The sequence below is a fragment of the Falco rusticolus genome, chromosome 5 (genome assembly GCF_015220075.1).
Source record: "Falco rusticolus isolate bFalRus1 chromosome 5, bFalRus1.pri, whole genome shotgun sequence".
Classification (NCBI taxonomy): Eukaryota; Metazoa; Chordata; class Aves; order Falconiformes; family Falconidae; genus Falco; species Falco rusticolus.
In genome coordinates, this window is record NC_051191.1 from 19,042,171 (window position 1) to 19,056,116 (window position 13,946).

A 13,946-nucleotide genomic window follows, 5' to 3' on the forward strand; every position below is an offset into this window, starting at 1 on the left:
CAGGAAGCACAGTTTAGTTAAAAAAAAAAAAAAAAAGCCAAACAAAAACCCAAACCAAACCAAACCCAACCACAAACCAAAACTTCAAAACAACCCCTAATTTCATGAATTGACTAAATAATTGGGAAGGTAGTAACAGAGCTAAGCAAGACTGTCTACAATGGGAAAAGACTGATCTTTCCCCAAGACCAAACATTATCAATAACTCCAGGTACAATTGCATGAATTAATACTATAGCTCACAGGCAAGACCTTCAACAGGGGTGCGACTTCACAGGTGCTTGACACAAAATAAGCAGTAGTCCTGTTGAGTTTCTTCTGTCTGGAGGATCTGATCACAGACATTGTCCAAAGTAGCAAAAAACCCTTATTTTTTACAGTGTAATAATTTTGCTAATTTTAACTACCTTATATTGGATTTATAATGACATATGATAGTGCAGAATAAGTTCAAATACTCCGCATAGGGAAGCACATTAAGAGTATTCTTACTCAGCCTTTGGATTTCAAACACTTGACTAATTGATAAGAAGTGACTGACACTCTAAGACATTATACTGGCCTAAACAAAGAACAAGGAAGGAGAGAAAACTGAACTCTTGCTGGTGGAAGCAGAAAACACAGCATAATTTGGTTTGGTAAGCATTCCAAGTGAAGATGGCGAATGCCATGCTTCCCCCTTTAGTTAGCAAATGCTCACACATAAAGGTTCATGCCAGAGCCATTCCCTCTTCTCTCTCTGCCCCCAGTACTTATATACATGCTAACTTTATAGAAAAAATACAAGATTACATTATGGAAACACTTTCTGTAAGATTCACGACTGTGTCTATTTTATCTGGTATTTAGAAGCCCAAGTAATGTTTTACATAACAACAAAAAAATACAGTGAACCCTGAAAATGAAACAGTCATTAAAAATAACTCTTTTTATGCTTATTATTTTTCTTCTCCCCCCCTTCTTTTTTTTTTTTTTTTTTATTTTATTTAATTCTCAAGTAAACCCAGTTCCAGGAGAGCTTTATTGTTCTTTTTAATAGAATCTAGTCTTTTCTTTTATCCACTTCCCAAGAAAGACAAATGAACTTTACAATGACATAAGCCTACTGGAGTGACACTTAAAGCTAGATGAAAAGCAGAGTGTCTGATTTTGGGGATTTTTTTTAACTTTTAACATTAGTCAAAACTGAAGCAGGACAACAAAGGAAATTGTAGTTTCCAACACCGCAGATCTAACAGAAACTGACTTTCTCATGAGCTAACATGACACTGAGTTTCACTGAGCCCTTTTAGAAGCTACCCTTTGCCTCTCCTTGACAGAAAATCCAAAAATACTCTTTTCCCCTTTTCTGCCAGTTTTGCTGGGGGCTCCGCCACAGGGCTGGGGCACATGAAGCTGACAGGCTTCTACAGTATGGATTCAGTTAAAGTCATGCCTTATTTTCAGAAATTGCCTTTTTTTTTTTTTTTTTTTTTTTCAAAAGATGTTATAAGTAAAGTATTTTGAGTAAAAAGAATAAAATAATCTGCCTAGGTATTATGAGACTGCCTTTAATATCATGCTTGTGCATGGATTATTTCACGTCAGTTTACTAAGGGCAAAACATTGGACCCCAAATCTGGCAGTAAGAAGGATGGGAAATAAGTAAGATGGGAGATAAGAGAGAAGACTATCAGTTGTAAATCCCACAAGCTGTGAATGAGGCAAGCAATATCAGGGGTGCAAATCTCAGTTTCCTGATTAAAGCATGTCCTAACAAAACTTAACTCTATCATCTGCCTCAGCCCCAACATTACCGTGAGTGTCTAGAAAAATCGGTTTACTCATGTTCTCAAGGGAGGTCCAGTAGTTTTACATTTCTCATTGCCCCTGTACTGCTCATTTAAGACATTAATTATCAGTAGAACAGAACTTTCAGAGCTACCAAAACAGTTAGGAGGATATAGGCTTTGAAGATGGAACATGAAGATGGAAAATTCTGAACTAAAGCATCTCAAAGTGGGCATCCAATATTTTTACACCTTAATGTCACTTTGATTCTATTCCCTGCCTGTAAAGTGTGGATAACAAAACCCGGCATCTTGTAGTTGACAGATAAAAAGAAATTAATTGCCTGTGGAGTGCTTTGATACTGGAGTACTGAATATCACAGAGAAACCCATGAGGAAATTAATAATTCTGTCTTCAGCACAAGGCTGAACAGTGTGTAGGAACTGAGGCCTAGAACTGCACAACATGCAAGAGGAAAACAAAGCAATGAATGGTTGTTGGAAAAGGAGCACCGAGTAGGGAATGTCCACATGCACCTATTCCCAAGTTGTAATGCAGATGACCAGCATGGCCAGACTAATACTCTCTATATAGAGAACTTCATGATAATGTTGCCTCAGTTTTTTTAGTTCTTGATATTCCTACATTTTAATGCAATTTCCTATACATAAAATATAAACATAATCCAGTGCTAAGTAATACACAACTCTTATTTCCTGTCCAGATTAAACATAATGTCTTTATAGGACATCCTCTTTCAAAGCTATGTTTTAAAAGTCAGTGAAGGGCAATGAATGAACTAGCTGTGGTCCTATATTGCTTGAATTATCTGCATCCAGATTTTGGAAAAGAAAAGGAAGTAATAAATTTTGCTTGAACTCACCACACGTTTTAATTGCACAGAACTCCCAAGGGGTGTTAGGGTCAAGAGTGTAGCACCATGGTCTCAGCTTGCCATCAGGATTGCGGCAGTAATTATCATCAAAGCCCTTGTCAGGATATCTGCAAACCACAACGAGAAATGTGTCAGGGAAGTCTTCCTGGCAACGCTTCACTGGCTTGTACAAGGTACCTAAAGGACAACCTTTGGCAGAGGCAAACAAGAACCAGTTCCTATTAACCTTGGGTCTGATCCTGTGATATGGATGCAAAGACTCTTTTAAATTATTAGAAAGTTAATAACATAAAATCTCTTTCCAAATACGCAGCAGAATCAGACCTCCACTGAAGGGTTTCCCTGCTGTGCTAATGCACAGGATACCGGATGGGGTAACTCTGCTAATTGCTACACTTGTGCTCTTGTGTCTGTCAACTGATGACCAGTCTCTAAAGCCACTCATTTTTTTTTAAACTGCCCAATTAAGTGTGGATTATATAAACACTGCTTGGCATGCTGGACTCATTAAGAAAACAGGTTCTTCAGTGCAACAGCCCTGGGTTCAAACTGGAAGCCATTTTGAATAGCTATGTTACTAATGATAGCTCCATTTTTGTAACAGAGCTCATTCTAGGTCATGCCCTCATTTCAAGCATTGGGGGAAAAAAAAGGAGAAAAATAAGGAATTGACTTCCATCTCACTTTATCTCATTAAGATTTCAAACTATTGTGCCATTTAATTGTTTCCATGTCCCTATTGCCATCACTGAACAATCAGGCAGATATTCAAGATAAGGAGGTTCTTTTTGTATAAATGTGCTGTAGTAACATCTATAAACTAAAAGAGAAGGAGATAAATGCATACTTTTTTTTTTCTCCAGTGAATACAAATTGTCTTGGATTTCCAGTTTTATTGAAACATGTTTGTAAAAGAAACAAAAAATAGATTACCCTTGAGGGAAACATGAAAAGTATGTAAGAGAACAATAAAGTTAACTACCTGGGAACCTGAACCCATTTACAACTGCAAGCAGATGTGTTTTGTACAAGCAGAGGAAAATATGATTTACACGCATATGTTCTTCCTAGGATGCTTTTTCTGTCAAACAATTATCCCAGTTTTGATTCGTGTATTTACAACTTGTTCTCCCATTCCTTGGGGAAAAAAAAAAACAACAAACACAGGTTCCTCCATCTATACAAGGGACAGGGACAGGATATAAGTGGAATTAAAAAAAAAACAAAACCAACAACAAAAAAACAAACAAAACCACAAAAGACAAAAAAAACCCACCACAGCCTAAACAACTCAAAAAATCCACCACTAAGGAAAAACCTCACAAAACTGAAAATTCAAGGACAGTAAAGAATGTGGTAGTTTCAGATCCAGCAGCAGTGCCCTGTTTTCTGTTAGGTAGAAGACAAACTGTAAAGGAACACACTGTGTCCAAGGATTTCATAAGAAAACAGTTAATGGGTTAATAACATAGCAGAAAATGAGATGGATTTGGCCACCCAGTAGGTGCAGTGATGACTTTTGATGTTGTCAGCACATGCTCCATGTCATTTAGCAATGGAGAGTTCATGGAACTACCCAGGAACGAAGGTGAGTCCAGAAATGGCAAGGTATCTGCAGTCCTAGCTCTCAAAAAACATTCAAAACAACTGGGGATGTAAAGAATTCACTTTCTAGAAGGTGAGTGTCTTTCACAGCACTAAATGCTCTTTCCTTCCTAATACTATATTATATGGTTCCAGTATGACACAAAAGTTTTGTTTGCTAACTGAAACTTAAGTAGAGATGTAACAGTTCTTCCAGGATCAAGCTCTGAGTGTCTTTGTGGGATGAAGCAGTGTCCATGAACTGTCTCTTTCCACCTAACATAGCTATATGCCCTTATCTAGAGCAACAGCAGCCTTCCTAGTCACTGCTTCTTTCGACAATATTCAGGCATGCTTCTGCCTCCCTTCATATCCAGCAAGCAACAGTTCCTCAGTTCCTACAGAAAAGGCCAACTAACACTTTTAAGACACAAATATTAGGGAAAAGATGTGCAACAGGGCTTCAATCTGTTCCACACAATTCAAAGTGAGATCATGGAGGATTCCCTGCAAGCTCATCCCTTTGCTCTGCACAGTGCTCCTTTCCCGGCATGCTTGAGCAGAGTTCTCTTATTTAGAGCCAACAAAGAGCCTAAGGTTTCCATGATCTTTCAGAACCCTAAATATATCTTCCCCCACCCCCACCCTTGAAACTATAGTAGCTGTACTCCACTGCTGAAATTGAAATGAAGCATTAAGATACACATCTGGTGTCAAAATCAAGACTTTTTCTCAGTTTCTAGGGTGGAAAAAAAGAGTTTTAGACAGAGATAACATTTATTCTTTTTAAAGAGACAGGTGCTGATATTTAGCTCTGCTGGAGCTTTAGTGTCTAAAATTGTTCACCAATATTTCTTTTCCCCTTTTTGTTTTAAAAGACATGCAGAACTAGAAACCTGATTTTGTACAAAGTAAATGCTCATACAAGAGATATAAAATAGAGTATTTTAATAAAAGGATACCTGCAGTTGTTAAACTCTTATACCACACTTCAATCCTACTTTCCTGCACATAATTAGCACCTATTTTTACAGCATATTTGATATTAAGCAGAAAATATGAGCAGAAGAGCAGAAAACTCTTGCTTCTTTGTGCTGCTTTATGCCTATCTAAGTCACTATCCTCAATGGTCTTCCTTCCATACTGAGACATAATCCTGCCTGTGAAGAGTACATGAGAGAACTGGAACTTCAGAATACAATCCTGTATCCACTAGTAGCTAAAACCGGGTCATGAAGAAGCTGTTTGAGGGGATTCCCACTGCTACCTTGAATTACATCAGTAAACAGGTATTATCAATTTTCTTCAGTAACTGACCTCTGAAGGGAATAAATGTGGAACAATTCATTGAGGTGACAAAAAGCGAAAGTGAGTTGTATTCACCCTAAGCTGAAAAAATTGTCCAGCAGCAGATAGACTGAAGCATTTGAAAAATTTACTATTTTTACCTCTCTTTCTTCATTATTGTAACTGATGAATCCATATATGAAAATAAGTTTAAATATGCCCAGCTAATCCTTCCTGGTTTCCAGGTTATTCACATTACCCCTCGATGATCTAGTATAAGCCTCTCCAGAGATTGCTGTGCTTTAATGGATCATTTGTTCCAGATCTCCTCTCTTATTTTCAGCATAAATGACTATTGAAAAAGCCTACACAAACCAAAGCCCACAACGTTTTTAAAAGCTAGTATAATCAAAATATAGTTATCACTATCTTTAGTGACCATTCCATGAAGTTAATTAATATCAGTGTATTAGAAAGGTACTGTACCCCAGTTACTCTTCTGAAAGCACACAGAAATCAATTCGTTTTGGAAGGGCCACTTCTTCATAAAAAAGCATTTTTATTGCGGTCTGAAAACTATCAAGAAGACATTTTCTTAAGGAAATCTTTCAAGGAGGAATGCAGTCATTTGTGAGACTGCAGTTAGTCTGAAAAGTCATTCTGCAAACAATACAAAATTAACAGACAAAAGAAATTTCCTCCTGACAGCAAAATGATCATTGTTTGTACCCAGAAGCTCTATAGACGTTTCACTCCCAAGGAATAAAGTTCTGACTTACTCTAGACTGCACAGCAAGCACATGGCAGAATTCAGAAACAGATTACCTTCCCAGTCTGCTAATACAAAATATTTATTGTAGCAGAACTATGGGATAGCCTGCTATTATTCATGAAGATCACCTGAGCCAAGAGGAAAGAGATGTTATATCACATAAACTCCAAAACTTCGGATCCTTAATGTTTTACTGAATAATCAGGCTTTCTAAAATCTACCAGCACACGAATTTCAGAGTATAAAAATGATGCTTTATTTAGTGGAACAGTTAAACATATATAGATACTTTCAGTGGAAGGTCTCAATCATTCTGAGTTCGTTGATTCTTGTAATCTTCCTCTGGCACTTTAAGTTTATACAATCTGCTACATACATGGAGATCATCCAAAATCCAGAGTAAAACTAAAATGAAACTTTAGTTCAGTTTAAGAGAAGCACAAAGGCTCTCCTGTGTGGCCTAAACCCCCACAAAAAATCCTTCCAAAAGGATGTATTATAGATGACCCTTTGCGGTCGGGTGAATTTTACCCTCTAGGACAAACCCTAACAGGGATGCAATTTGTCTTGCTATTTCTGACTCATCTTTTGGCATTATGTATATATGTCTAAATTAAAAAAAAAGAAATAAAAAGTATAAAATATAAATCCATCTGCATAAAACACTAAACAGAACAATGAACTCCTTTCCCAAGCTGAAAAACACTAGTGGGCAAATGTTTTAGTCAACTTGGAGACTTAAACCTGATTACAAGAGAACACCATCTACAGCTTTAAAGCTGTTTATTTTTAAAAAAGGAGCATACTCTGACTTGACAATGCTGGAAGTCTATATTCATTAGTTGTGTTAGGAACTCTAACACAAAATTACGACTTTAATCTTTTACTTTGTGATTACTTTAAGGTATTTTAAGCTGACTGAAGCTGCATAACAACATATACAGAAACATTCAGAGGTTAACTTTTTACTGTCAATGAAGTTAGGGAGGGAATTTTGATCAATTAATGCAGCACATGTGTATCACTACACTACACAGCCATGGGATGTAGCACAACTGCACAAAACAGCCTCTAGTCCCCATCCTGCATCTCCATCGTAACAGCAGCCACCCTGCACACACCATGGGCCAGGAGCACAAGCCACTAAAACTGGTGAACTCCATAAACTTCAGTTCAGCTAATGCTGATTTTGCCCAACTGGTTCCAGAACATGTGTAATTTTCAAATTATAACCACATGGATTTGTTTGGGAAGGAAGAGAGGTTACCTCTCTGGACGAAATTTGTGCTTGTGTGGTCTCTGAAGATCCCAGCGCTGACACTCCTTGCCCGACTCGGTGTGATCCATTGGCCCTCTGTAATTCTCTCCATTGCAGGTCATGCATTCAACTAGGAAAAAAAAAATAATAAATAAAGGTATGAGTATTTTATTACACTGATGACTTGTAGCACCAAAAAAAAAAAAAAAACCAAACCAAAAAAACCCCAAACAACTAACAAAAAACCCAACAACAAAAAAATTCAGTCATATCCCTGGTGTTATAAATTGAAAAAAACCTAAAGAGGTATAAAAAAGTGATCCTTTAGTTAGTTTGATATAGGAAATGTCCTTTGGAATAGAATTGCATCTCTTTCTCAGATCTAATACAAATGCTTAAATCTGATATCACTTTATAGGACACTTATGGTTTCAAGGCAGGTAGGTGAGAGCTGCTAGAGGCATTCATTGCTCCTAGCAGATTTTTAATCTTACTTATGTTTAGTAACAGAGAGACACATATCTAAGGAAGGGGTATTTCTTAGAGGTGAGATTTTCTAATTAAGTAACATTCAACATTCTAAATCATTCTAAGTCATAGTATAATTACAGCACAAGTATAGAATAATGGCTGAATCATAATTTCAATGAAGTAGTCTGTCTTCCTAAATTCCCAGCACTTTCAGGTACATATGATACTGTTTCTTTTCGATACTAATTCTTTTTGGCAGCTTAAACTATGATACATTTTCAGCTCTGGTTTGGGAAAGTGGGGGGTGAAGGGAAAGTGGGCAAAAGCTACCAAAGGGATTTGAAATCACTGTTGAACAAAATATGCTTCATAATTTAGAATGAGAAGTCTTAAAATATAAAATAAATTCACCATAATCATCTATAGTCACATTTCTCAAGTTCCCACTAATTAGAGTAATTGTAATGAAGGAGCACTTAGTAAATACTAATTTATGCAATTACATATCTCGCTCTTCAGTCCAAACCTCTGCTACCAAAGTCTTCATCCTTCAGTGAGCTCCAGGTCTTATCCCATTTGAAGCTCACTTAAATTGGTGTTTAAATGTTAACTTCCAATAGATTTTCAAGCTACTTGTAAATCATTCTGTTCCTCCTTCCCTCCCCTTCTCTTTTCTTCCCCCCTCCACTGCATAGCTATTGCACATGACACATAAGTAGGAAAATTAAAGGCATCCTATCTTGAGAATGTAAATGAGTTGATTGGAACTGAATTGGCTGATTAGCAAGATATAAGAGCTTAGTTTGGAGGTTAACAGAACTTAAAAGTCAACAAATGCAATCATGCACATGAAGTGTCTCTAGAATTCTGTGACTTGAAAGTTGAATGAGATTTGAGTATTCATTTGAAAATCCTAATGCATGTTTAGACTGAGCTTTTGTCCTGTAATTCAGTATCTGTTTTTTCATCCAAAAAATGAGTTTATTTTACCATTGAATGGCGCTAGATGATTTTGTCACAGAGTAATGCTGAAATCGTTAATGGATTCACTACAGTCTAGACAAGTGAAAAAAAGGGTACAGTTGTGCGACCAGCACAACTTCATTGATCCAGCTCCACTATGACCTGAAAAAGAGCTGCAGAGCATGAAAGCTTGTTCAAGTCTTCCAGGGAACTGGAACATAACAAGATCTCCTCTTTCTCTAATAACTTGTCTTGCTACTTGAGTTATTCTTGCTGAGAAATCACCTATTCTTTCTCCAAAGTCCATGAGCAAGTGTCACTGAAACTATTGGAAATTCTGCGTACCTGCTGTCAGCAGAGAAAAGGCAACTTTCTGTGTGAGCCGTGACGGGTTACCTTGTGAACAGAGAGGGATGTCGCAGACCTCATGCCGTATCTCTGGGCTAGTGGTGAAGCACCAGGGCCCTCCCTCTTCCCCTCGGGGGTTTCGACAGTAGTTTTCCCGCAGGTCTTTACCCCGATAGCTCGAAGGCAAAAAGCTAGTTTTAAAATGACAATCATTACAGTATAAGAGCATGCAAACTTTGGTCTTACTCATATTATTTTTTACAAACAGAAACAATCACATTTCTGCTTCCTTCTCCCTCCCCCCTGCCTAAACAAATGCACACATCCGAATATCTGTCCATACAAAAATACACATCTTCAGTAAGGATTACTCAATCAATAGCCTAAAACTGGGACAATTTTTTGAGCCTGTAGCTTGCTCTAGCAAGTATTACTCCCAACCCTCAGGCATCCAGAGCCAGCTATCTGATGCAGAGCCAGAGGCAGCAGCACACTCCCTGCCAACCCACACTGCACTCTCCTTCGTGAATTTGTCCTTGCTCACACAACGGTGGAAGGCCCTTGGACAAGGGCGAAAAATTTATTGGGTGCATAGGGGGAAAATTCATTGGGTCCATAGCCATGTCAGACCTGCCTTTCCTATGCATGCTGTGCACATATAGCAGGCCTGGCTGGGATTAGTGTGCACCTTCAACCTAAAGCCCACAAGCAGAGAAACCTCTTCCAGTCACTGGTGAGGCAGCAGCCACAACTGGGCATCAGGAGCATGTGAGCATGACCCAGAGGTGTGACACACCACAGCCAAGAGGCTTTCACCACCCAGAAACACAGACTGCTTTGCATTTCAGCATCAGGAATTTCTCCAGATCCCACTTGAGCTGTCTTGCTTTATGTTCTGCCACAAGCCCCACTGTTGCCACCTTGGGGTTTGCTACTTATAGATCCACTCATCACTGTAATTGTACAAGTCAAGTCATTTAACAGCAGCCTAGCTGACTTAAACTGTCCAGGGTCAAAGGTTTGTATTCTTAGCTGTCTGTAAAATTATGTGCTTACCTCTAGAAAAAATCCAGAGATATATGTAGGCATGTGTGTGTATATATATACACATATTTATAGATAAAACTGATACTAGTTATTTTTCCCCACAAACTAGAGAATAGCTAACATACTAAGGAGCCCAACCCCAGAGCTGGTCTTTTCAATGGCACTGCTAGAGCTCATGACCACACTCAGGCTGCACATTGCAGACAAACCCAGTGGCACTTCACTGCCAGTTTCACTGCAGTGATGCTTAAACAGCAGCTAAATCTCCGTGGTTAAAAAACACATTAAATTCAGAGTTATGCTCAATTCCATGAGGATTTTTTTTTTTTTAATTGAAAAGTTGGGCAAAATACATAGAGGATAACATAATACCTATAATTCAACTTAAAAAATTACATTTAATTTTTGAGCTAAGATTTGTTTTGGGTCTTTTGCTGCAGCATATTTAAATTCTAGTGGAAATATCACAGATAAAGTGCACCTTTTAATCTGAAAATGCCTAATACTTTATTTTGGGTGTTTGTTTGGGGTAGTGGTGTCTTGTTTGTTTGTTTGTTTATTTCATTTTGGTTTGGTGTGTTGGGTTTTTTTTTTTTTTAATCACCAAGGGGACTCAGCTGTATCTGTATTCTAGATGGGGGAAAACAGGAATAAAATTTCACCTAACTTCTTTTAGAAGACTGCAGAAACTTGCAACTTAGGAAACTAAACAAAGCACTTGGGACAGTCTTTATACACAGACACTGATTTAATTTATATACAAAAGCAGAAGAGAAATGTATGGTTCCTGCTGTCCTTGGCAAATTGTATGTTACAAATTAATAAATAAAAATTAAAACAGAGAGGGAAAGAAAGAGAAAGAAACAAAAATAATTTTGTGACACTTTAATCATGTTTTATTCCCATTAATGAAATCTTTGAACTAACTGAAGTGGAAAATACCTCTGTTAATCACATTGTGGTTCTAGTCAATGCAATGTGGAAGCATTACTTAAAAGTGCTTTTCTTATTTTCAGTGCTTGAAGAGAATAATTTTTATGTCATTACTGCTGCCTATAAAATTGTTGCTTCTGTTTTTCCTCTGTAGTCTTGTAATATAAATCTTTCAGATTTTTTTTAGCTAAAGACAGCCCTAGGCAAACTTTTCTGATGGGACACTGCAACCTGCATATGCGTTAATCTCATATGTCAGTGCACTTTAAAATATTCTATTTAATTTTCCTGCTGGAAAATCTTACTGGACATTAGAAAATATAGGGAAAAGGCATTTGAAATTATGTCAGATATGCTGTCAGAACATTAAAAGAAAAAAAAAGTCTAAATGAACAGCATTAAAAACTCAAGATGAGTCAGATATACAAATGGCTTCACCAAGTACTGAAGCAACATTCTTGAGGGAGTGAAGACATACCTGCAGTAAAGACCCACCCAGAAATGGAAGACAGAGCCACACCTAAAACTGTGTGCCAATTTAGTTCAACTGTATTAGGTAAGGGAAAAAAAGAAAAAAGCCAAAAACTAAAGCCAGTAAGAGTAAGGATAAAAACAGATTCAACCACAGCAAGTATCATGGAAACTAGCAAAAGCCTCTGCAGTACCAATCTACTCTTTGACCATTTCTCTTTGAATCCTTTTTGCATTGGCTTTATCCATTCAGATAAAAAAAACTCTTGGGGGTGGGGTGGGTGAAGACAGTCTTGTAATCTCTACTGGGATGGAAGGGATGGAGACAGAAATAATGGAACCCTGATTTCAGCTGGGAGTCTCCAGGTTCTACTGAAATACAAATAAATACAAATATATTTTTTTAAGTACAAGTACCAGTTTAAAGTCTGAAGTTATTTCATTTCTTTCTAGAAAGATAATGAGAAGTCAGTATAGTATATGAAAAAGGGATTTATTTTTCAATGTCACTTTGTGATAATCAGATGTTGAGAAAAACTGACCTAAAAATCTAAGCCTTTCATACTAATAAGTTCCAAACACACCACTACTGTCTGCTTCTTCCCATCTCTCTCATGTCTCTGATGATGAAATCATATTTTCTGATGTTGAAAAACAAAATTAGCATGCAGCCACCTCATTTATCCAGTGACCTTTTAAAAATTAAACTTATTGCACAAGGCAGGAGAAAAGTCATTCTCATAAAATTCATCATAGAAGAGTGGCTGTCCAAATGTATTAGATAAAATTGTGTATGTTGTATATTAAAATGCAATTTAGTGATAATATATACTATCCAGACACTTTTCTTTCTTTAAATATATAAAGTCATAGGTATATCATATAGAATAAATGCTCATTCTTGCTTAGGCTGTTATTATTGAGAGTTCTTTCACTTCTAGAAGATGAGGATTGTATACTTCCAGGTGTTGAGCCTCAAGAGGTCATTGCTGTGGAAGCTGATGGTATTTATCTTATGTTCACAATTAAGTAGAAGTCTGGTCCCACACTGAAAAACAAACACACTACCATCTATATTATAAGCAGCCAAGTCTAGTCAAGTCCAAGCCTGAGGCTCAGCTTTCTAACACATCATAAGAGGAGAGAACCCAAGTGTCCTTTGCCTTTTAATGTTGTTCCAAGATATCATCTTGCACACTGGATAGATTTAGTCAGGACAGGACTAAGCAATCCACAGCCCAGCTCCTCACTAGCAATCTCCAGCTTGACTCCTCCTAAAAAAAGTGCTGATGCTGGGAGTCCAGAGCAAAAGACAGCAACGTGGATAGGGAGCTTATGGGTGAGGGTTTTGGCTCTTAAGGCTTTATGATCTAAATGGTGAAAGCCAATACAAAAACGTTCAAAGAAAAATGTTCAAAGAGTTATAGACCAATACTTCATAGTCCTTTTGCTAGTTTCCAGTAATGTTTGCTGTGGTTGAATCTGGTTTTACCATTAATCTCACCAGCTTCAGCTTTTTGCTTTCTTCTCTTTTTCCTTAGCCGATATATTTGAACTAAGTCTACTCTCAAGGTGTAGATATGGCCTCAGTTCCTCACTACATCTGGTCTTAAACTCAAAAGTCTCATACCTACTGCATCAGACTTTATTTATTGCTTGCATGATCTGAAAAGAAAGGGTTTCAATAATCTGTTCATTACTGCCCATATATTTGTTGCCTAGTCTAAGTGTTTTATAGTGTTTAACATATTCTGCAAATAACAGAGAATTAATACTGACTATGCAAAATGTAGTAACAATAAGTATATGCTGATCAAATAGATGGGCTAATACCGCTAATATCCCTCCCTTCCTAATAATGCATTTTTTTAAATTACCCATTTCCTGGGAGTCATATTGGAAAACAGTGATAACCTTCCAGACCCCTGGCTGCAGTTCCACAGATGTTTTATTTCTGTCAGTAGCTAAGAGATCAAAAGGATATAAGCAGCTAAAAAAGCTGACACAGGAAAGAAAGAGATTCAAAGACACAGGCTGGCATTAGAAGGGACTTCTTTGGAGAAAGCCCAAGAAGGTGAGGATTTTCTGGGCTCTGGAGAATGGCATCTCTGGGGGACAGGCAAGAATATACCTAAGAGATTTTGTTG

At 37.4% G+C, this 13,946-nt stretch overlaps 1 protein-coding gene across 3 annotated transcripts in view; it reads right to left on the minus strand.

The window, feature by feature from the left end:
• Positions 1 to 13,946, minus strand: part of HGF (hepatocyte growth factor) — a 60,802-nt gene that overhangs the window by 28,708 nt on the left and 18,148 nt on the right. For 2 of the 3 annotated variants that reach the window (XM_037389465.1, XM_037389467.1), the window contains exons 5-7: positions 9,397 to 9,539; positions 7,576 to 7,696; positions 2,654 to 2,772 (exon numbers count right to left, since the gene is read on the minus strand). In XM_037389465.1, coding sequence (XP_037245362.1) covers positions 2,654 to 2,772; positions 7,576 to 7,696; positions 9,397 to 9,539 — 383 coding nt within the window. The remainder of the gene's footprint in view (positions 1 to 2,653; positions 2,773 to 7,575; positions 7,697 to 9,396; positions 9,540 to 13,946) is intronic. The other variant, XM_037389466.1, reaches the window with a different exon arrangement.